This window comes from Crocodylus siamensis, chromosome 5 (assembly GCF_052110815.1).
Source record: "Crocodylus siamensis isolate JL-2025a chromosome 5, ASM5211081v1, whole genome shotgun sequence".
In the NCBI taxonomy this organism is placed as follows: domain Eukaryota; kingdom Metazoa; phylum Chordata; order Crocodylia; family Crocodylidae; genus Crocodylus; species Crocodylus siamensis.
This window is the reverse complement of record NC_143399.1, coordinates 15217057-15241460: the sequence shown is the minus strand read 5'-3', so window position 1 is coordinate 15241460 and position 24404 is coordinate 15217057. Positions and strand designations below refer to the sequence as shown.

At 42.7% G+C, this 24404-nt stretch overlaps 1 protein-coding gene across 6 annotated transcripts in view; it reads left to right on the top strand.

The window, feature by feature from the left end:
- The window catches only part of DOCK7 (dedicator of cytokinesis 7), a 156459-nt gene extending 132350 nt beyond the window's left edge, over positions 1-24109 (top strand). For 2 of the 6 annotated variants that reach the window (XM_090049422.1, XM_090049418.1), the window contains exons 37-49: positions 1242-1400; positions 2107-2207; positions 4829-5021; positions 5547-5690; positions 6879-7010; positions 8770-8784; positions 14452-14586; positions 16267-16356; positions 17095-17331; positions 18760-18903; positions 20507-20613; positions 21591-21758; positions 23353-24109. In XM_090049422.1, coding sequence (XP_089905548.1) covers positions 1242-1400; positions 2107-2207; positions 4829-5021; positions 5547-5690; positions 6879-7010; positions 8770-8784; positions 14452-14586; positions 16267-16356; positions 17095-17331; positions 18760-18903; positions 20507-20613; positions 21591-21758; positions 23353-23395 — 1668 coding nt within the window. In that variant the 3' untranslated portion in view covers positions 23396-24109. Of the gene's footprint in view, positions 1-1241; positions 1401-2106; positions 2208-4828; positions 5022-5546; positions 5691-6878; positions 7011-8769; positions 8785-10247; positions 13547-14451; positions 14587-16266; positions 16357-17094; positions 17332-18759; positions 18904-20506; positions 20614-21590; positions 21759-23352 lie in introns of those variants that run through there. The other 4 variants (XM_090049419.1, XM_090049421.1, XM_090049423.1 and 1 more) reach the window with 4 other exon arrangements.
- The last annotated feature ends 295 nt before the right edge of the window (positions 24110-24404 follow it).

The window sequence follows — 24404 nt, the reverse complement described above, 5'->3', positions numbered from 1 at the left end:
TGTGCTCAATGTATACGAGCGAATCTGCATATAAAGAACCCGCATAAATCAAGGGAAACCTCTACTCACTATTTGTACAGGACCAGAACATGTTGTTAGGCACAGACCCCATATGGGAATAGTCTGGTTTCTACTGGCCCAGAAAATGTCCACAATACCTTGCAGTGCTGTTGTAACCCATAGCCTCTCTGTAGCTGCGTAGAAGTTCTTCGAGCATCCTCATCTCAGATTCTGCCCCTTCTGCGTGAGTCCTTACCTGTTTATGGGACAGCCTCAGGGGGCATTTGCAGGAACTATGCTGTACCCCTGTTGCAAACACCTCTGCAAAATAGCCACAGCCAGCTGCATAGGCACTGCCTATGTTCTCTCTCTGTGAATTTCAACTGGTTTGGTGCTGCTGGGTTTTGTTTTTTGTCTGAAGCTGTTTGCAGCTATTGAGATCCAAGCCTGATTCTCCCCACATGCACTTTAAATTATAATGAGGGCTCCCAGTGTTAGCTTTACCACTTAACGTTTTAATAGCACCACTGCAGCAATCATACAAAGTGTACCCCAAGTACCTTGTGTTTCCTTGCTTTATTTGGCATCCCTATAGGTGAGATTAGATCTTTTTTTCTCTCATGACAAAGACCTTGCTGTCAGTGAACAGTAGATACTGAAGAGGGAGAAGATTTTGGGTTCAGATTCCCTTAGCTGAATGATTGACAGTAGAAAGGGGATGAGCCCACAGAAACCCACTGGGGTCTGAATCCGTAATGCCCATCTGTGCCCAGTCGGTGGGTCTTTGGCCTCTGGGCCAGTACAAAATACTGGGATTCTGCAATTGTAGATCACACGCATTGTTTCCTCTAAATGGAACAAGACACATGGGGACCAGAAAGCCATTTCTTATGTAGTGCTTGAGAAGAGATTAAGAGGAGGAAGGGAATGTAAAGCCTTTGTCTGCAGAATGCTAACCTAGAATTCGAGTAATCTTGTCACATGCCGAGCAGACGCACAGCTGATCAGTAATGTCAGAACAAAGCAGATACAGCAAACTGATGCTCTGTGCAGAGGCAGGAAAACAACTGAGCATCCTCAGCTGGCCAGCCCCTTTAAAAAAAGAAACAGTGTTAGAAAACTTGTTGTTTATCACGTACTCTTCTGCTGACTCCTACCAGCATTTGTAATGGTCAGTAGTCTGACATTAGCATCAACACTGTCATTATTGTGGAATTATTGCGGCAAATTATATATTGTAGAACTTCGCTAGAGTGAAAATGCAGGTGACCATGTCCCTCTCATCACTGGTGGGGACATCCCAGAACTTTAATGAGGAATTTTTGAGACGTTCCCTGAAGACTATTTTAACCTACGCTGAAGAGGATCTGGAACTCAGAGACACAACATTCCCTGATCAGGTTAGAGAAATACATTGAACTCCTTAGAGCATCTGCATTTTCTTGAAGTCTTTGGGCGCAGCTCACTTTCAGTTGTTATGACAGGCTGTTTTTAGATTAAGCCATGTAGAGCAGGGAGTCAATTGCATTACCTGGGTCAGGGGGAGAGATAACATTAGTATTTATGACCCATGAGTCAGGTGTTTAAAACCTTAGACTTTAACATTGCAGCTGCAACTGATAACAAGGTGCAAAAGCTCAGAGATACAGGGTAAGCTATGGCCTTATCTTCATATACCTGGTTCTGTCAATAGAAATTAAGGTGGCAGGCAGCAGCCACTACCACACAGCTACTGGAGAGCATACATCTTCATGTACTTCTAGTGGCCCTATTTCAAAAACCTCTGTAATGAGACCACAGAGTACTGGGAGGATGCACTCATGGAAGGGCCCAGTAAAGCCAGGTGACAGTGCAGGAATGTCAGCAGGTACCTTATGTCAGCTGCTGGATCCTGGAAGAGGCCTTAAGAGGGGTGGTGCTCGGGGAGGGGTGGGGAGGTGTTGCTGACACGGGGGAGTCTTAAGTTGCTTGACATAGAGTTTTGCCAGAATAGCTTGAGGTCTCCTGGCAAAACTCTCTAGTGTGGACTAGACCTATTGACAGGTACATGGTAGTGCTTAGCATGGTTCTGGATGGCAGTTCACTGAATCGGATTCTGTGTTACAGGTCCAGGATCTTGTATTCAACCTCCATATGATCCTCTCTGATACAGTTAAAATGAAGGAACACCAGGAAGATCCAGAAATGCTGATTGACCTGATGTACAGGTAGAGTTTACATTACTGTTGCAATCAGATAGCTGCACATAATGGACAGTGGAGGTCACCAAACTAACAGCATTCGCTCTGCCATGATATGTGAAAAGCAGTCAGTCATAGAGTTGGAAGAGACCTCAGTTCATCTGACCAAACCCCTCCAGGAACGCAGGAGTATTATTCCTAAATCATCCTGAACCAATGCTTATCCAATTTCTCTTCTTGGAAACCTGCAGTAAAGGAGATTCTACAACTTCTCTGGGCAGTCTCTTCCACTGCCTTACTCCCTTAGCAGCCTTGCTGCATTTTCCTGTAGGTAGGACTTGAAAATGCTCTGTCATGCTGAATTTTGATTATTTTTATTAGCATTCATTTTAGTTTAAATGTAAATGTACTGTGCATTTGTTATCATGAGCTCCACTATGCCTAACATATAAGTGTCACTATATGAACAGGTCAGAGCTCTTAACAAGCAGCCCAAGACTGCACCAGCCTGGGTGTTCAGGTCATGGGGAAGCTTATGCAGCATCTGCCTATCCTATGCTTGGTCCAACCCAATGCTCCTGGAACTCGGGCAGCAGGACACAGAGCACAATAGCCATCACCTAGCAAAGCACATACATAACATGGTGTCATTGGGATGATTAGCTATTTAAAATGAAGAAAATGTGTGAACAATTTGCTAGATGAGAGCAGAGAGCTCAGCACCCGTCAGGATTGATCCCCTAGGTGTGGTGTTTCTTAGAGCAACCATCCATGCAGGACCCACATGCTGAAAGAAGAGATCAGATTATCTTGAACAGCAGTATCTGTTGGGACTGGGCCTGTACCTTAAGTACCCTCACCCTGGATAAAGGAGGGTATATACCCAGTTGCTTCTTCCCACATGTGACTATGAGACTGAGCTTTATTGTGTTTTATTCTTTCTTCTTAATGAGTAACAACATTTTAACCCTTTCCACTCAATGAAGTTTATTGTAATCTTTGTAGCATTACAAGGTTCCTTACTACCTGGTTAGTTTATTTTAGGTGCAGTAGTTATGAGCTAGCTATTAGCATTCATTTTCATTTAAATGTAAATTTAGTTTGCATTTGTTATCACAATCCCCATTATGCATAACATACGAGTGTCACTATACAAACAGGTCAGAGCTCTTAATGAGCAGCCCAAGACTGCACCAGCCTGCATCAGCCATTGCATCTTGAGAATTGCAGGACCATGAGGTCCAAGACACCATTAAGGATTTTTTACATTTTAAGGTGAAAACAGTTGTCAACTGTGGTGCAGATGAAGCTCTCCAGCACTCTGTCCAAGTCATAAAGAGGACATAACTGAGACAACACACAAACACCATGCTACAGGCAAACAAACTAGCTACAAACAAACAATAGTCATAGTACGTTCTGTTAGGGCTGTGCAAAGCTTTGGTAGCTGATTCGATTTGGAGGAGATTTGGCCCGATTCAGAGGCTGAAACTTCAAATCCGAATCCAATTGGGAAACCCATTAAAAGGTCCAAATTGAATCGGAAGCCTCCGAATAGATTTGGAGATTTGGGTGGTTCCCACTCGCTGCTGCAGGGAGCTGGACTCAGGCTCCATGTCGGTAAGTAGGGGGCAGGAGTGCTGGAGAAGGGGGAACCATGGGGGGGGTCCCATACCCTACCCCATTCCTCACTGGCTCCCCCAGCTCCCCTGAGCACCACACCCCCAGCCCCACTCCCTGCCCACTCTGCCAGCCCCTCATGGCCCCAGGGTCCCGGCACTTTAAAAAAAACCAACAAAAAAACGAAAAAAACCCCACACTTACCAACTGTAGTAGTGACGATCAGTGCTTCTGGGGGCTCATAGCAGAGCCCCCCCGCGCAGCATGGGGCAGTGGGGATTGCTGCCGTGCCCCCCCCCAGCCTGACACCTGCACAGCAGCTGTCGTATCGCATGGGTGTGGTGCAGCTCGGCAGAGCACCATGCGCTGTCCCAGAGCTGAGGAGGCTTCAGCAGTCACCCAGAGGCTGGCAGCGATCAGCCCAAGCAGTTCCAGCTCCCGGACAGTGTGCAGAGCCCAGTGGCTCCTTGCTGAGCTGTGCTGCACCTGTGTGATGTGACAGCTGCCGCACGGGTGCCAGGCAGGGGGACCAATCCCCGCTCCCCTGCTCTGCACGGGGCAGGGCTTTGCCACGAGCTTCCAGAGGCTGCAGTCACCACTGCTGCAGCCAGTGAGTGCGGGGCTTTATTTTTGGTGGGGGGGGGGGGGGGGGTTAGTGCTGGGACGCTGGGGCTGGGCAGGGCAGCTGGGGGAGCGGGCGGCGGGGTGGGGCCCCGCTTGCCACTGCCACCACCGCCTGTTCGATTCAGAGGAGATTCGGCAATCGAATCAGGACAGTGATTCGAATCACCGAATCAAATCACTGTCTCTCCAAATAGGCCAAATCCCAAAGCCGAATTGGATACTTTTCGCTTCTCACAGGCCTACCTTCGTGTAACAAAGACCTTCAGGGATGTACAGAGATATACAATTATTTAGTATGCTTTTGTAGCTCGTATCAGTGGATCTCTAGTATTTCTAGGAAGCCAGGAGTTATGGATAAACCTAAGTCACCATATAGTTATCCCAAGACATTGATTTTCAACTAGAATTGCCAAAGGCTATCAGAATTCCCCCGACCTGCGACTGACCTGGTTACAGAACATGGCCGGAAAACATTCCGAAAGGAGCAACCATGCCGAATCCGCACAGTGTTTTGTCCACTCTGCAGCACTTGTGGCTGAATATTTAAGCATGCTTGAAGATCGGAAATACCTGCCTGTAGGATGTGTCACATTTCAGGTAGGAATGTGGTTTTTATTGTTTTATTCTGTGGGAGTGTTTTGTTTTCTTAACTTTCTGCCACCAAACAGTGAACTGGAATGTATTTTGGCCATATCAAGGCACTATATTTAAGAAGCAGTTTTGAAAGTGGCTTCATCAAATATGAAAATCGCTGTTCTAAACCCAGCAGCGTGTGAGGCATAACTTTTCTGCAATGTTTGCTGAAAACAACTGTGTTTAGGTTGTGCCTAATAGCATTAGGCTTCAATCCAGGAAAAGCACTTAAGCCAGTGCTTAGCACTGAATGTATAAATTGTCTAGTCCCACTGGCTTAACAATAAAGAGGCTTAAGTGCCCTTCTGGGTCAAAACCTTAGTGAGAGGAAAAGAGAAATTTGCCTCACAAAGAGGATGTTGTCTGAGTAAAAACGTGAATAAAGATTTTAGAATTTGATCCAGTATCAAATAAACCTTGTCCTTTGGGGTATAAAATGTTATTGCCTAAATAAAACATTTTGATTGGGTTGAAACTGTGTCTCCTTAGAACATATCTTCTAATGTTTTGGAAGAATCTGCAGTTTCTGATGATGTTGTATCACCAGACGAAGAAGGTATCTGCTCTGGAAAGCATTTTACAGAAGCAGGTCTGGTGGGATTGCTGGAACAGGCTGCAGCATCTTTTTCCATGGTAGAAGATTTTAATCTCTCTTTATTTCTGTTTCATGTTTCATGCTACTTGGCAGTATTGAGGAAGCTGTTTAGCATATTAGACTGTGTAATTCAGCCATATTGCTTAGTTCATATTTGCATTGTTGGTAGCATTAGCTATTGGGTGCGACTCAGCCAGCGCTCCCAAGTATTCTGCAGTCAGCCACGACTGAGCACTGGAAGGAATTTGCGTGGTTCCAAAGGTTCCACCTGAGCTCTGCAGGTTTTTGAGCTTTAGTGAGTTAGGAAGGTCCAGTGCTAATTCCCCCTTGCTGTAATGAAAATGATATCTGTATCTTCTCTAAAGGCTTTTTTATAGATCCATCCAGCCCTCTGTGTAAAGCACCTGGAGAGCTGCAGTGTTACCTCTGTGCCATCCCCATTCTCATGCCACAGAAGGGCTTCTAGGTTGCTGTGGAGGGTTTGCAATCTGTGACTGAGGATGAGGACAGTCTGGTGGTGCAAAGGGAGAGCAGAGGTAGGGACAGTAGTGGCCTGGTAACAGTGTTCCCCTCAGAAGTCAATAGGCTCCTCAGAGCAAGTTACCTATTTCTCAGAGTGTGGTTTGGTATCTCCCTGGGAAGATTCTTAAGAAGGATATCAATGCAACAAAAAAGCTCCAGCAGTGGGCTGGCTGAGCCACGAGTTTCAGTGCCTCTCTTTGTGCACAGTGAGTGGGACATCAAGGCAGTTCAGCACAGGCCAAGAGAGGGCAAACAGTGTTGTATATCAGATGTGTCTAAAGAAATTCTGTAAGTCCACCCGCTTCTAGAGCTGGACATGATATACAAGTCACATAGATTCATGCCATGCTAAACATAATGGGCCCCAATGATGCATTCAGATATCCATTTTTTCAGTATTTGGTTCAGCCTGGGCATGTCTGTGCTTATATTTCAAATGAAGAAAACATCTCTACTTTTGCTAATAGATGAGTTTATTAAGAATCAGTTGAAATGTAGCACTAACTGTGTTTTGGCTCTGTGGCTTACTAAAGATTTGAAAATTTTAAACAAAAAGTCCTCAGTACATCACAGTAAATGTAGGTATGCCAGCCACACTGCCAATTTCACAGTCTTACTAAAGTCCTGTGAGCTTGTATCATGTATAACACGTTCTTCCTGTTGAGTTGATACAAAGGCTCATCTCATGTGCATTATTTTTATAGGCTGGCATGTATGAAGCAGTAAATGAGGTTTACAAAGTCCTCATTCCTATTCATGAAGCTAATAGAGATGCCAAGAAACTGTCTACAATCCATGGTAAACTTCAAGAAGCATTCAGCAAAATTGTTCATCAGGTAACAGTCCTCCTATCCACCTGTATAGTGTGAACTATGAAGAAAGGCAAAAGGCTTTATTGTCATTTCCCACCAAACTCTACTAAGGAAATAACCTGGTTATTAAATGCAGATAATAATAATTCAGATTACACATTATCAAAATGCTAGTCTACAGTGAAGGTCACTATGAGCATTGATTCTCTATGCACACTTTTAATTAGATTTGTAAGGAAGGCCCATTCCACACAATAATTTTAAGTCTAAAATACACAAATTATCCAGAATTAATCAGTGGAAGAAATCCATCAAGTGCTTTGTGCATTTTAGTTATGGGTTTATAATTTCACCTATTACTTTAAAACATGTTGCATTGCTGGGAAACCGGGGCTTGTTACATGTAGCTTAAAGTATATCATGAAGAAATGTTGGGGTTGTATTTAGCTCTCCCTATGTTACACACATTCTTAAACAGGGTTTTTGGAGCTTCTTTGTCTTAATTTCCTGCCCCATAATCTTTTTTTGTATTAAAAAGAGACACTTATTCCCTTTCCCCCAAAACTAGGTTTTTTTCTGACTGCATCTGTTACTGTTCTGAAAGGTGTTCCTTAAAATTGTATCCACAGTATAACTAAAGGTTGGATAATATGCCTGTCATTGGAAAAGCAAACATTCAGGAGTGAAGGAAGATGGTCTTAGCTGTGCCACATACTAGCCAAGTACATCTGTAATGTACATGTAATCGCAGCCAAGTGCACTGTACGGTGTCTTCTCTGCATTCTCCTGCTCCTTTCCCTGAAGTGTTAGCTGTTTTGTGGCCCAGTCATGCTCCCATTGAAAGCAGTGGCATAAGATTAAGCTCCAGGTACCAGTTGGTGAGTTCACTTCTCACTGAGTCTATTTTCACAAGGCTGTAGAGGCTGTGATTCAGGAAAGCACTTAATCATGGGCTTAAATTCATGCCAAAGCTTAAGTCTGTACATAAGCATGGTCTGAAAAAGGGGAATTTTCCTTAGTAGTAGCCTGAGGTTAGTGGGATTTGAAGGCACTCAGCACCTCTTAGGAGGTGCTCAGTGTCTTGCAGGGCCAGATCTCTGCAGATCAGTGCCATGGGATTCTGAGCAGCGTTCCTTGGAAGGTACTGTACTGCCATTGAAGTCTGTGGGCCTCAGCTCAATAGGAAATGAGAGTGCCCAGCAAGTTTTAGGAATTGTTCACTGCTTTCTTGGACTGGCTAGTGGGACTTGACCTTTTCCATGGAGGAAAGCGAACTCGGCAACCTGTGCTAAAATACATATGGCTGCTGTGTTTTAGCCACTCACCCTGATCAGCACTTATTTCACCTGGACCAGGTACATTCTTTGTCACTCCATTTATTTGCACTTAGAAAAGTCTGGGCTTGACAAACTCCCTCAAGAGGACGTAAATCAGTGTAGCTCAGTTGACCAGACTAGAAATATTCTGATTTACACCTGCTGAGGATGTGACCTATTTTGTCTCCAACTTGTGACTTGCAGCCAGGCGGTGCCAAACTTCTTAATATTAACCAGATGTTATCAACAGACTAATAAAGAACAAAGAAGTGGTTGGTAGGTCTCTAATGATAATTTATTGTTCTTCTAGGTCAGAAAGAACAGTAGGTCGGCTTAGGTGCATGATAACTTATAATTGTTGAGATCATAAATGTGAGGTATTATTAATCTGGAATGGTCATGTTTTGACCTCTGAAACTTTTTTTCTTTGTTTCTGTGACATGCCCTTTTTACTTTTTGTTATACAGAGTACTGGCTGGGAGGTAGGTAACTAAACTTTAGTTAGTACAGAACACTAATAGATTGATCAGATGACTTATGCCAATGCTTTCCCCACATGTGCTAGTTGTGGGTATTTCTGTTGCTGTCTGCTGTGAAACTGAATTCATTAACCAAAGAAATATCAATAAAACAGTTGTGGTTGTTGTAGGAAATTCTTTGTAAGAAGCTGTTAGGTAGTGCATGGATGCCAATGTGTTCCACTAATGAGGTTCTTTGGTGAATGAGCCACTGTACCATCACTAGTTTGTTTTTATACTTCATTTATATTTCTGCTCATCAGCATTGACACAGAATTTCATCTGTTCATACCATTTTTTTCACCCCACCTACAGGGGTCGATTTAAGTGATAATGCTCAGAGGAGTTATAAACAAATCAGTCACAGCTAAGCAGACATTAACTCTTTACTAAAGGCCATTTAGTCTAGCTAATTAAAATAGGAAGAATTCTTCAATATTTGCTATGCAGATTTTTAGGTAGCAGTAAAATAGCTCAATTCCTCTGTTCATAGAAATTTAGTTTTGCCGCTCTTGTTTTAGCAGAGGCTAAAACACGAGGTGGTGGATGCATAAATGCAGGATATATTTGGATTAAAAACAAAGAAGCAAACAGAAAAATCCCCACCTTTGCTATGTCTCGTACACAGACCAGCATGCTGTGATTTTGATAAATCAGTTCATATTCACCTGATCTCAATTTTGCTCTTACAACTCTACAAACTTTAAAACCTTTGCTTTTCCCCACATTTTATAAATATGATGCCAGATCATTTTTGTCAGTTCCAGAAGGATATTTCCAGGTGCTAGAGCCTGCTTCTGCTTTCTGTGCAATATGCTGAACCCATTATTTTGCCTAAATATCTCTCAACTTCATCTCTTTCTGGGCAAACAAGAACTGAAACTCGGTAGCTTAATTGTGGCAGCACATGCCTTGTAAATCACTGGCTTTTACTGCGACAAGTCCAAGCTGATGAAGCAAACCCAGCAATCCAGTGTTTGTATCATAAGACTGTAAATTATGTACATTCAATATCCAAGGAATATGAAATCCTGTGAGCATCTGTTTTGATCAATCTGCGTGATGCTAAATCGACCCCTGAAGTATATCCTGTCATTGGTTATGATTTTAACATCATTCAGTCATGTTTTATTGCATGGTAAAACACACCCATGGTTTATGGTCTTGTCTACTGTTGTGCACTTTTGTTACCACTTTTTTTGCTGATCCTTTTGCTTCGTAGCTTCCAAATTTGTTGCATGTTTTTCCTTTTATTCCTTATTTTTAAATATTTTAATTGATGCTTACCTATTTTTTAATTAATTTGCTGCCAGTTGCTGCTTGTTTGTTTTTTGAGATTTCCCTAATTAAAATACTTTCTGTTTTCTCCTCTATCGCCCTGGTTGCTGACCCTACTCCCCACTTTTACTATTGTCTGTTGTGGTAAGTTCCTACTTTGTGGATTTTTTTCTTTCTTTTTCTTTTTTTCTCTTTTTTTTTTAAACTCTGTGGAAACCCCAGTAATTTCAATTTACCAAAGAGCTATGCCAACCATAAGATTCACGCAGCATGGTACTGGGAGGGCAGTATTGCCAACACCAAGTGTGCAAAATTATGAGTCCAGCCCTACTGCATTTGCAAAATTTGCTGAAATTTGCCTTAACCCCCCTTCCCTCTCCTCCATTTTAAAATAATAAACAATTTACCTCCAGGTCTTTGAGCTGTTATATATCACCTTTTAATATTATTCCCTGAAGCCAGGACTTTTGAACTGTCTTTTTTTTTAAATCATGAACGCTGAGCTAATCACAAGACTCTTAAGAGCTGAGGTTTTAAGAAAAACTCTTAAAACTCACAGGACGTGTAAAAGTTGGCAACGCTGCCTGAGAGATTTAATTCTTCAAATTAAAATTCAAAAAGAAAATGTACCATAGTATAGAAAAAACATTTGGGGTTATTCATTCTGCATAACAGATATGAAGGAATTATTTTTATTCATACCTACTTTGGGCTGGTTATGCTTTCATTTATGTCCATGTTACTGTACTGGTCTCAACTGTGTCTAATTCCTTGTTAACTTACTGGTTATGTAAATCTAGTTGGCAAAGCTTTTGGTGTGTGTGCAAGAGATAACTCTAAAACTTTATTCCCAGCAATTTTGAAAGGTATTTACCATGCATAATAACAAATCATGAACCCTTCATAAATCATGGTGGCTGTTATCTGCTCTGCCAGTTCTGTAATGGCTATTCAGTGTTCACCTTCATTCTCTTCTCCCAAAGACCTATTATTTTTCTTGAAATAATAGGAGATCAAATGCTTTTAATAATTCCTCCCTCATAACTGCATTTTTAGCTTTCTTCAGAAACAAGACCATGGAGTATTTTTAAGTTCTTTGTTTTCTAGTACGGTCTTTACAGGGAGTTTGGATTAAATTTCTGTGGGGAAAAAAAATTGGTAAAAGTAACCGAAGCATCCACATGCTCGTAGCACAATCACTGATACCGTACTGTGTTATTGTTCATCCTACTGCCAGCAGCTTAGCTGTGGCATTTCATTTTTTGTTTCAGTTCTTACATTTCTTCATATTTTCCTTTAGTCTTTCCCAGTCTACCAACTCCTAGAAAAGCCACTTCGCACCCACTAGGCAGGAGGATTTAAGGTCACTCCGTTTCTGACTTTGTCCTAGGTGACTGGCCAGTCTTCTTTAGTAATCCTGTTAGCTGCAAACTTAAATGACTTGGGTTGCTTGATCCTCGCTCTGCATGTAACTACCTCTGATTCAACAAACCCCCCTAGCCTGACTAGCCAATGCTGCTTCTAATGTAATAGCTCACTAGTTTCAAACGCATAGAAATCCCAACCAGGCTAAAAACAGCTTTTCCCAATTTTAGAGATTCATGGTTACTAAAAATAGATGCCGGATAAAAACAGCTCATAAACATTCACTCACATAAATGAGGGTCTGTGTCCCCCTGCGGTCTGGAACAACAGTGACCCTGTGCCACGTTAGCAAAACTCGCTGAGCTGAGCTGAGCTGAAAATGGGTTTGGATTTGATGTAGTACCCCATAGCTCAGATGCAGAGATCAAGGTTAGCTAAAGCCAAGAGAATAGATTAAAGGAAGCCTCAAAGAGATGTCTCATTGATTGTATTATGGAGACACCTTGGGGTGGGGATGGGGAGGTATATCCTAGAGTAGCCTGTTGGCAACTGGGACAGGTGTTCCCAACTTAGAAACATGTTCCCCATCCACTTCACCTCTGCATCTAAAGAGGATAGCACAGGGCCACCTTTTGTTTTCTTAACCTGGCAGTCTCACCCAGGAAGGGGGCATGGAGTACAGGCAAGTACTGGAGGTTGTGGTTGAGCCCTAAATTTGGGTGTGGGTGGTGGTTCTTCTCCTTTGAACATGTCACAAAGTTTTAAAGCTTTTTCAAGAAAAACACAGTAACTTTGACAGTGTGGGGGTTTTTTAAAACATCATGTTGCACTAGCAAAGCCCAGATGTCTTTTTCTCAAGCCACAGTTGCCTTCATTCCACCTGGACACTGTTGAACCCTGATGTATGATGATGAGTTTATCGGGCACCGAGATTTGTGGTAGATAAAGGCACTCTGTACCTCCGGCGCAGCCTCTGACCTGCATGGCCGATCCTGTGGATGCTGGGCACTTCTTGGAGAGGACTCAATTCTCTCAGTTCCCATCAAGCTCAATTAGTTACAGGCTGAGGAGGTGCTCACTGCAGCTGCCTTCAACAGAGCTTCGTATTAACTTTCACAAGTACATTTTTAATATTGTTTGGTACCAGTACTGGAATGGGATGCAGGAGTTGCTTTGCAAGCTACTATGGCCAAGCAGAAGAGGTATTTGAGCCAGTTCTGCTGAGCGGAAGTCTGTGGCAAAAATCCCACTTATTTACACAAAAGAAAAATCGTGTCTGTCATACGGAGCAGAGACCCAAGAGGGGAGAGAGCCTGCTGTAGTGAATAAGGAAAGGGCCTAGGAATTAAGAGGCCCGAAGTGTGTTCTACACTTACCTGAAAGTAGCTCCATTAACATGGGGGAAGCAAGGAAACGGCTAACACAGAGTTGAGTTGAGGAGGGTTTCTTTTAGACTGGCTTCCTTTAATGACTGAGTCTAATAGTGCAGTTGAGTAGTACTGAGTGGGACGGGTCTTCATTGAGTGACACGTGTGCCGCATCAATGGATAATGCCCAAAGGTTGCTTCCGATACCTTTGTTAAAAGACTATGTTCATAAAGGCCCTGATCGAGCAAAGTCTATCACATGCTGCAGCTCCCATGAAGTATTTTCCATGGAGCACCCAGAGACGTTCCGGTGAGCTAACTGAGGGAAGGAAGAGGCTGTGGAAATGGCATTTCCATTTTCAATCTAATTTGCCTGGTTTTTCTTCTCTCCACCCACCAGATCAGAGGCAAAACAATAGCTGCAGAGCAATCATGCATTTTTGTTACAAAGAATTATAGTGACTTTAGATGAATTACCCCACCGCTCCCATCAGCTGTTTGACCACTGCTCTGACTCATCATTTTTTCATGGATCAGATTCCTTTTATCTTCTCAGTTGTGCATCCCTTCTGCTTATTTTCACCATCGCCACAGAATGATCAATTTTTCCATAGCAAAATATGATTAAAAATCACATACACCGATCTGGACATCTGAGGTGCTGCTTCAAGCCCAGACACTAAGTCAGACTGAGATATGATGCATGATGCTCTCTGTCACACGTTCCCATGAGAGTAAAGGTGAACATTTGGGAGTTTCTTTCTGAAGAGCACTTTTGGTTTGTGCATGCAGTGCGGGGGGGTTTTTGTTGCTCCTTAACAAAACCAAAGGCATGATTTCAAAACAATGTTTCTCTTCCTCTCTTTCAATCTTATTTTTTACGTAAAAAAAAATCCGCACGTTTCTGATTTATTATAGCTGTTCCATTCTGTGGGCCAAATTCATAGCTGGCGTAAATGGAAGCAGTGCGAAGTCAGTAGAGTTGCAACTGCTTTCCCCAGGAGTGACTTTGGCCCTAGAGTTTATTCCAAGAGAAAAAACTGTTTCAGTTAAACGTGCTGTTAAGAAAAAGCATTTTCTTTTTAAAATCACTGTATAATTTACGTCTTGGTTTAGGCCCTTTCCTGCAATTAGTTGTCTGTGAAAGGTAGAGCTCTTGTGTGGAGCCACGCATGCCTTTTGGTAAAGATTGCAGGATTGGTGCCTTAGTGGTTTCCTTAACTCTAGAAGCCAGTGGCAACCAGCTGGTTGATATCTGCAGAGTTCACTAGACCTCACTGGAGCTATGAATAGTCTGCCTGTTGAGGATCTTGCACTGAGCTTTCCCTGGGAAATGTCTCCCAGAATCTCCTGACTCTGTTAAGAGTCCTCCAGAGAGAAAACTCACTGCACGGTCAGGCCTTCACTGCTCTGTGTGACATGCTGTTAGTTTGCTGTCAGCTTGCTGGTATTTGAGTTTCAGTGCTGACTACCCCAGTTGCAGTTATTTTATTTTATTTTATTTTACTTTCTTTTTGCATAAATTCAGTTTAAACCTAGGGGCAAATTTGCATCTGTGCAAATTGCCAGCATATGTGACTGTGCCTGCTTACTGACATGCCTCATGTCTCTCCAAACGTAGGATGGAAAGCGGATGTTTGGTACATACTTCCGGGTTGGCTTTTACGGCACTAAATTTGGAGACTTAGACGAGCAAGAATTTGTGTACAAGGAGCCTGCCATAACAAAGCTGGCGGAAATATCCCATAGACTGGAGGTGAGATTGTCACGACTGACCAAAGTTTCTACTTGTAAATTGCACTTTAGCAATTCTGCTCTTAAAAGCTGGAGTCTTGCACGAAATGCATGTTGTGGTTTGAACTAAAATCACTCTGCCAAGGCAGTAAGTGGGACTTTTCCCTGTGCCTCTTGGAGCCTGACTCCAGGCTTCGGTATGGACCAAAATGGCCATGTTACAGAATGGGCAGCACAGGTCACTGCAGTAAATTGCCTCAGTAGTTTAGCACTGCCAAGAATGGTCATGGCACCATATTCCTGACCTGATATGGCCCGTCCTACCACTGGCGTCCCCACCTGCCTCTACGAAGGGGATTAAAGGCCTTCCCACTTTTCCCACTAGACACCAAACAGTAATAACTTCACTCAGTCCTGTAACTAGATGCCAAAACTCAACACGTTCTTTCCAAGTCCTTGGTGTATTGTACTGCATTGCCATCTGCTAGTCCAGCAAGCCTCACTGACATTGGTATTCCAGTCATTCCTCTCTCCTTCTTGAACTTCTTCTACATTGACATTTCCCCTTTCTTAGTACTTAATTTAATTTTTTTTCCTGACTGCCCACTCAGACATTCTTTTGAAATACCCATGAAAACTGAGTATTTGTTACTTGTCTCCCCTGGCTAAGCTGTTAGTTCGGTTGGCTAGGAAGTCTTCTGCATGCTTTTGCAGATTGAATGTGGCCAGTTGAACTAAACATGCTTGAAAAAAACTTGAGACAAATAATAGGGATTTGATTTTCAGGAAGTGCTAGAGTTTTCCCTACTACCCTGATGTGGAAAATATGGTCCCTTAGTGTATATCAGACTAGATGCACAAAAATGGGGCAGGCACCTAAAATGACTTTGAAATACAGTTTGTAAAATTAGGGCTTGGATATGCAGTACACTTACCCCAGTGTAATCCAGGACCAGGTGGACAAAATAAGCCCCTGAACTGGTATGAGGACTTCTTTAGTTAAAAATAGATCCCTGTGTCACCTGCCCACTCTCATCCTTTGCTCAAGACAAGTAAGTTGTTAATGCTTCCCATCATCTACGGAGACAGTGTTCATGGCGAGCAGTTACTGTTTGATAGCTGAGATCCGAGTGTAATTTAAACCAATGTAATGTGCACTGGTGTAAATGCATTGTGTGCTCAGACCCTGAGTTTCAGTTATCCAGACATCTTCCTTGAAGAAATGAAGGGCAAAACTCTGGGCTCAGATTCTGATCTCAGGCGCCACAGTGATGGAATGAAGCTGTGAGATTAGAGTCTGGACATTCCTGTTCTCTTGCCACATCCCCCACATCCAGTTTATTGAATCCAGCAGCGTCCCGTTCTGATGCAGCATAAGGTTTTCAAACAGATCCTGTGTTGAGCCCAATTTTCAGTTAGGTTCAGATACATAAAAGGTCAGACTTGTCCAAAACCAGATGGTCAGTATATGAGACTGAAAGGATCTAGAGCCTGATTAGCTTCCAGGGTTTTTTCTGTATCCCCTGAAACAGCTGATTATTTCCCTTTGACTCAGAAGATCAACTCCAGCCCTGGCATGGTTCCTACTGAAGGCAGTTGGAGTTGTACCCGTATTGAATTTGCCCGGATCTGTCCTACCCCCTTCCTCATCTGTGATTGCAGCATTTGCTATGGTCTTTCAGTGTGGTGTTCTCACTTTCAGGGGTTTTACGGAGAACGGTTTGGTGAAGATGTTGTGGAAGTGATTAAAGACTCTAACCCTGTAGACAAATTAAAACTAGATCCTAACAAGGTAAGATTAGAAGGTACCGTGGCAGTGTGTAAACCATTGCTGAGTATTGAACGTACGATAGGGAAAACCTTGGGCTGGATCCATCTCCCTGCCACAGCACATCCAGGAGGGCCCCCTTCTGGAGATGTCCCCGGCACCATTCTGTCAGAGGAAAGCAGAGTAGGTTGCACGACCTGTTTCCAAGCCCTAAGGAGATCAGAGGAAGGTCATGGTCTGCCAGTATTCCCCCCTGCAAAGATTTCTGCCCCCATAGCCTGATGCTGCATATGCCTTTCTGCATAATTTCTACAAAGAAAGGGAGGGCAGCTTATTACATATTTCTTCCATTTTCCAGTCCCTAGTTTGCTTGCTCCTCCCTCATTCAGTCCAGATCTGCCCCTCCATGCAGATCTCTGCCAGGAGAGAAGGTGGAGAGTAGGTCTGCAAGTGGGGGTGATTTCCCACCCCCCTCTTCTGGAGAGGAGGGAAGCAGCAACATTTCCCCACACCATGAGTGACTGAGCAGCTGTTAAACACCCCCAGCTCCCTCTAAAACCAACTGGAGTTTCCTCTGAGTAAGGACAGATTGAGAAGTGAGTTGAAGCACCTGGATGTGACCCGAAGACTGAAGAGTCCCGTTTCTTGGAGGCAGGTTGGGGGGTGTGCCCCTAGACAACAGGAAGGGGAATTCTCTCTTTGTGTTGTGGCTTCCTTTGGCATTAGCCTTGGTTGCCTGTCAGCATGTTTTTCTGGTTCCAGGCCTACATTCAAATAACCTATGTAGAACCTTATTTTGACACGTATGAGATGAAGGACAGGATAACCTATTTTGACAAAAACTATAACCTGCGGCGTTTCATGTACTGCACGCCCTTCACCCTGGATGGCCGGGCACATGGGGAGCTGCATGAGCAGTTCAAGAGGAAGACGATCTTGACTACATCACATGCTTTCCCTTACATTAAAACCAGAATAAATGTCATCCACAAAGAGGAGGTAAGAGACCTGTGCCCCTTGTTGATTGTAAATCTTGAATGGCAGCCACTGTTGGGGGAGATGTGCTGTGTAGTAAGAAAATAGTAACATAACATAACATGTTACAGTATGGTCATGAACTTTTCCATTGCTGACCGCTGTGCGTAGCAAGCTTCATCAGGCGGGCTATGTGCCAAAGATGGAGCTGGGTGAATGGCTGGTTATTTGCTTTATGAAAACATTAGAAAGGGTTCCTTAACTGGAATGATTTGTGAGGGACAGAGAAAGAGCCTTGACATGACACATTTCTACCAGTCTAAAGAAGGAGCAGGGACATGATGCACAGTCCTATATTGGCATAATTCACTTGAATCCAGTGTAGAATTACCCTAGGAACCAGGGTAAAATTATACCAGAGTACATTACACCAGTGTACTTGTTCTGGAATGGCTGTGCATGTGTCCATTCCAGACACCAGTGTAACTTGCACTGGTGTAGAAAACCATTGTAAATTACACTAGTGCAAGTGTTCTGTGTGCAGGCCCTAATCAGAATAATAGTAATCCTTAGGTTTTAATAGCACCTAGTCATCAGCAGATCTCAATGCACTCAAAAAACTCATCATCAGGGGCGTAACTAAGAAGCCTTGCATTCTGGACGGTGGTGGCATCAGTTGGGGCAGCAACAGTGTAGGTGCTATTCTTGCACCTGCTCTAAAACAGAACCCAGAGTTGGTGCCTCACTCACCCAGCCCAAGTTATGCACATCATCACTTTGAAACTTTTGCCTGTCACTTCATAAATTCACTGTCCTCACTAGCAGTTCCCCCGTGTTATGAGCATTCACGTCCCTCAGGAAGCTCTGCTACAAATATTGAACCACGAACTTGATCCAGGTTCCAGGGGCTTTCCAAATGGCCAAGTATGTTTAGGAGTTGCACTTCCATTGCTTGGCTGACATGTCAGACTCAGATGTTTCCATTCCTTAGGAGTATTGCAAGAGGAATTCCTAGACAATGGACCTCAATCCAGATGAAGCCTTGTTTATGTCCAGAACTGAGCCAGCTAAATCAAACCCCAGGGCAGAACCCTACATGGGGACACAAGCTGTTTTCATTTGAGAGGTTTATTTTGCTTTCCCACAAACCTTCTGATCAAACTAAACTAAACCCCACCTGGTTTAAACTGCAGTCAGTGTGGACCTGCACAGCTTTTTGCACCAGCTGGACTATAAATCATTTCAAAATCAGTCCTGTTGAACTGATATAAAAGTAGGCCCTGCTGGGGCATGAGTTACATTCTGCTAGAGCAGTTTCTTTAATGGCAAGAAGAAACCTAAGTCGCTTCCAATTCTGTTAAAGCCCTCAGAGCCTACCTGCAGGCACTTCTTTTAAAAAATCCTGGCCATGATAAAAGTCTCTTTGTTCCTGCCTGATGTTTGTCTGTGTAGATCATTTTGACTCCCATTGAAGTGGCCATTGAGGACATGCAGAAAAAAACACAGGAACTGGCTTTTGCAACTCATCAAGATCCAGCAGATCCAAAGATGCTCCAGATGGTGCTTCAGGGTTCAGTCGGCACAACGGTAAATCAGGTGAGTGACATTTCATCATGCTTTAAGTACCCTGGATGTTGCCTGGTACCCAACAAGTTGCATGTTGAAGCTTAGGCCCCCTTTTGAAATAGCATCCGTGAAGCTGTTTTGCCAGGATTTTTTTTAATTGTTTATATAAGCCTGGGTCCTACCTGACAACGAAGAGCACATAGAAAACATTAGTCTAAGCATCAGGGAATCTGAAGGTTTGCCCCTGCAGGAAGTAGTCAGAACTAATCTGCTGGGTTTTGTTGCTGGTAGACACAAACCTACCATTGCTATTCCTCTCTCAAGGAAGCGCCAGTACAAATGATTACTTTCATGGTCAAGTGTAGTAGATGCAGCCTTCCTCCATCCTGTACAGGGCTGAGCCTGCCTTTGTGCCTTGTCAATAACAAGGATAGTTTCATTTTTTAAATTGTTCTCTTTTTAAGGAAATGGATGGAAACTTTATGATCCAAGATGTTTGCTAGGGCAGTTGTCTATGTTGCAAAGAGTGGGCATCTTTGGTAATAAGGGATAATCTAGCAGTGCAGAAATTAAATTGCTGTCAGGTTACAGCGAGATCTTATTCCTTGTCTTGCTGTGGAAATGCTTCCCTAATGTGCCTCAGCACAAATGTACCTTTTCTTCTCTGGTTAGTTGTTATGCCCTGTATTAAAACCAGCTGTCCTATAGAGTGGGGTGCTTTTAAAAGAGTTGCTGCCTGTGAAATTCTGCTTGTATGGCTGTGCCTGAACTGGTGAAAAGCACAGTTGAACAAAACCACTGATACACGCTCAGTGTACATTTCTCTGAGATGGCAAATAGTTTGCTGTAACCCCCATCTCAGTGTCAAGGTCACTTCTGCTGAGTTTAGGATTGTAGCCCAAGCAGTAGGTGCAAAGTTAGATGCTAAAGTTAGTTCCTGAGCAGTTGGTATATGTATTTTCACAGTTCTGCAATCTTTGGCACTGCCCAAAAGATTGCATCAGCAGCAGCAAAAGGAATAAGTCAAGGTGGCCCGTCTCACCGGTCCTTGTCAGTATTCAGAAGCGTGGCAATAATGACGTTTTGCTGTTTCTCACTTTGGTTAGCCTTGCAGAGAGCGCACGAACTGGATTGTATTCGGGTCTGTGTGTTATCAACGAAATTTAAAGCAATATAATTGCAGAGGTAGAGACTGCTGGAAGTTTTTTGCCCCTAGAATCTTTGCTAATGCCCAAATTGGGAAAATCACAACATTGTTACAGATCCCAAGTTGACTGCAATCCTGCAAACACCTGCTGGGTCAGTTTGCAGCGGTAAGCATCTGGTCTGTGTCAGTTGAGCAGATGTGATCTCAAAACAGCCGAGAGAAAACAAACATGGAGCTTTATGCATTTTTATAGCCAGCTTCCCGAAGTGAGAAACTGCATTGTAAAAATTTACCTTGAGGACAACGGACACCTCCAGTTTTCATGGCAGTTGGTGATTTACTTTGTACTTTGAAAGTGCAATTCATCATGAAAGATTCTCTCAGGGAATTTTGCATTTTATGAATGTTTCTACAAGCAAGACATTTCTCCGCTAAGTATTTCAGACAGTGCACAGAAACTTACTATTTTCTCTTCTGTTTCTAAAGGGACCATTAGAAGTTGCACAGGTTTTCTTGTCTGAAATACCCAATGATCCAAAGCTCTTCAGACACCATAACAAACTACGGCTCTGTTTCAAAGACTTCACAAAAAGGTAAAGAGCACTGTCCTCATGCTTTCCAAAGACCTTTATTTTCAGCGCATCAAAGTGAAATGCAGTAATATAGGGGAGTATCCAGGACCTGTTAAATATGCTTGCTAATGTAGCCAAAGATTATAGCACCTTTTGCTGTAGCTTAAGGATCCAGGCCGTTTAAAGAATATGTCCTCTACATCCTTCTTGCCTCGGGGACTATAGCTCTCAAGTTGCTGAAGCCATTAGGCATGGCTCTTTATATGAAATGAAGTGGTGTTTTTTGCTGAGTTCCTCGTGAACACATGTCCACATTTGAAAAACCATCCCTCCCACTATAGGCCCAGACAAACACCTGACTGCAGAAATGACACACTGTTAAATTGACAGGAAGACTGAATTACCTGGAGTGGATTTCTCCAAAATAAGACTGAAACACAATTGGCTGATTCCTCTGAAGGACTGAAACCCTTTCTAAATTGCCTTCTCAATTCAACCCTTCTCAGGAACACTAAATAATTTAGAAAAATAATCGAAATAAAATTATTCCTACCTATTCCATGCTAAAAGATACATTGGCATCTGGTCATTTAATGGGACACATTGAGATTATCAATTCTTTTCATACCCATTTTGTTTAATTTACATATTTCAAAACACCAGAGTTTAATAGCCTACTATTGGGTAATCTGTTCTTGGAGGAAGGAATAGATACATCCATCTTTAAACCCCCTTGGCCTGAAAATGGTTAGATGGGGATAAGCTTTCCAGCTCCTCTTCACAGAGTATAAATGTAATAGGTGAAAAAAGTAAAATTAGAGAGGAACTGCAAGTCTATAAATAAAATGGCAGTTGAAGAGGCAACTCCCTGGTGAGCCAGGGAAGCTGAGTGCACCTCAGAGGAGGAGATCAGGTGTTCAGCCAGGAGAAGGGAATGAAATCCTCTCACCCCAGTCAATTAACAGATCCCATTTGCTCTGCTGGGGTTTGTTTTCTAGGTGCGAAGATGCACTGCGCAAGAACAAGAGCCTGATAGGCCCAGACCAAAAGGAGTATCAGCGGGAGCTTGAGAGGAACTACCACCGTCTTAAAGAAGCTCTCCAGCCCTTGATTAACAGGAAGATCCCACAGCTGTACAAGGCTGTGCTGCCTGTTGCTTGCCATAGGTGGGTGTGACTTTTATGCTGTAGCTGCATAGCACAAGTAGGATGCAAACCCAGCAGGGTCAGTCTGGTGTAAAGAGGAAGTAGAAATGGGAATGGAGGTTTTTCCAGGGAAGGTTTTAAATCCCTTTCATTACTACAGATCTTTCAAGATGAGTTTATTTGCTGCCTCTTTCATCCCTCCCCAGTCAGTCTTGGATTTCAGGATGTATTGGTTGGCCAGTTTTCCTGCATGAGTTTTTCAGACAGTGCCTGTTCCCCCAGTCCTGTAAGGTGGCCTCTGTCGTCCCTGTCGTAATAACCTCATAATCATTCCTCCACCTCATAGAGCCAGTTCCCTACCTAAAACTGGGCCGTGAGGGAATCTTGGGCTGTTGCTAATGATCTCTGTGGTGAGGACTTGCAAATGCAAGGCAGGGATTTTGGATTAAGAGGATGGAGGATGTTTTCCATGTCGGGAAACGTGCTTTTGGAAGGAACCTTGAGTATTTCCCTTCTACAGTGGGACCAAACACAAATCCCTCTTTATTACTCATGGTTTTGTCAGGCAGATCAGGGCCTCCTTACATTAAGCATGTGATATATGAGTGAAAGCTGATTTTAATAAGGTCCTGTAGTGTGTTTATGGTCAAAAATGTACTGTGCAAAATATTGCATCTGAGGAAGATACTGCTCCAGTGGTGTCAGTTGCTTGTTTATTGAAGGAAAGTTTGGAAATTCCTGAATATATCCTGATAGTCATTCCTGTGTCCTCTGTGGCTCGTTGAATAGATGGAAGGGTAACAACAACGACATTATAATGCTGGCAGTGATTTAGTAGCCAGTTTGGGTAGAGCAGCATCCCCACAAATTGTGCTATGGACTTAACTTAGCTTTCACATCCTATAATCTTGAACCAGTGTGCATTTTTAAGGAGTAGGAAAAGGAGCAGCTAGGAATACTGATTCTCTTATCACATTCAGCTCATCACACATTCAGCTCCACAGGTGCAACTGTTATTTATACAAATATAGATTTTAACACTTCCCTACACAACTCATTCAGAGTGAGGAGCCCGTATCTCTCGTGTCCTTGTGTGTGTGTGCTCTGGGCAGCAACAGGGCAATACAGCGGGTTGTAAACTGCTCCTAGCAGAGCGCTTTACTAAACCTCCATCACAAATAACTGCTGGACTTAAGTGCATTTCTTCCTACTCGCTGCATGCTACAAAAAGATGGCTGTTTCTTCCATTTTTAACATTGTGACTTTTTTAAGTCTCTTGGGGTTGATTGTGAAATGTTCTCCAAGTATTCCCTCTCTGAACTCTTTTAGGCTAGATGGTTACTGACCAGGTCAGTCACCTACGTTTGTTTCTGGATGCAGTTTCTCTGTGCAGAGTGCTTGCTTCAAGTAAAGCCCTTTGAGGACTTATGTTCAATAGGATGTAGGTGGTTGTCCCCTCCGCGCACACAGGCTGAAACATTCAGGTCAGTAACATTCTCGGAAAAATGCAAAGCAACTTCATTTGGCACAGAACTGCTTTTAAAGGGTAGCGAAGGCTTTTTCATTCTCCATGGAAAATGTGTGTTTATTTTACTGGTTTTTGTTTCTCCCTCAGAGACTCCTTCAGCAGAATGAGCCTTCGCAAAATGGATATCTAGACGAGTAAAAAAAAAAACAAAAACAAAAAAAAAAAAAGCACTTAAAATTAAGGTAATGAAAAGAGCTGCATTATCAGCGCTGGGAATCAAAGGAGTTTTACTGAGAAATAAAACTTGGACTTCATCATGGACACCCTCCCCCCCCCATTTTACTTACTTACATTGAAGTGTTAAGTGGCCAAAAATCATTTTGAATTGTCAAATGTAGATTTAATGTTTTAAAAAATCATGGCAATGGTATATTAAGTACTGGTGATAAGCTGTAAACTTACCTGTTTTTTTAAGGCATTTTTGACTCAAAGGTACACTAAACACATTTATCATTATTTATAGCATTACTTAATGTTAAATTTATTTACTTTTAGTTCATATTTAATTTATATTAGGAGCATTTGCAGATGCATTTTTGAAGTTTTTAATGTAGTGATGTTTATTTCAATGGTACTATTAAATATGTGAGTGTTTACACTTTAATTCATTGCGCATTGGACTTCAGAGCTCATCAGCCTCATCGGAAAAGATATAGGACAAGGTAAGTCCTAATGTAATACTTTCTAAATACGTGCAGTGACTACTATCATCTCTAAATTTTTCTGTAAAATGGACTAGGAACTTGTTGCAAGGAAAAATAATTTCTACTTACCGGCCACATCTATACAAGGCACTGACTGTACAGTAGCTCATTACTACTGTGCAGTACGGTCGTTCAAGTTACTCTGCAATCATTTAGTACTTGTGTATGCAAGTACTAAATGGTTGCACAGTAACAACTGTGCAATGTCTTGTGTAGACGCGGCTCTCAGATAAAATAAAGGTGCAACTTTTGTGCCCAGAAGTGTTAGTAACCTTAATGTATTTACACAGTAATTGCTACCAGACCAGGAATTCAGTTACAATACAGTAGTTCCTTCACATATTTAATGCACAGTTCGGTCTTGCAGTATATTTGAGACCAAACCACTTTGTGTCGACATTTTTATAAAATTTTTTTATTAAAAACGGTGAAAGA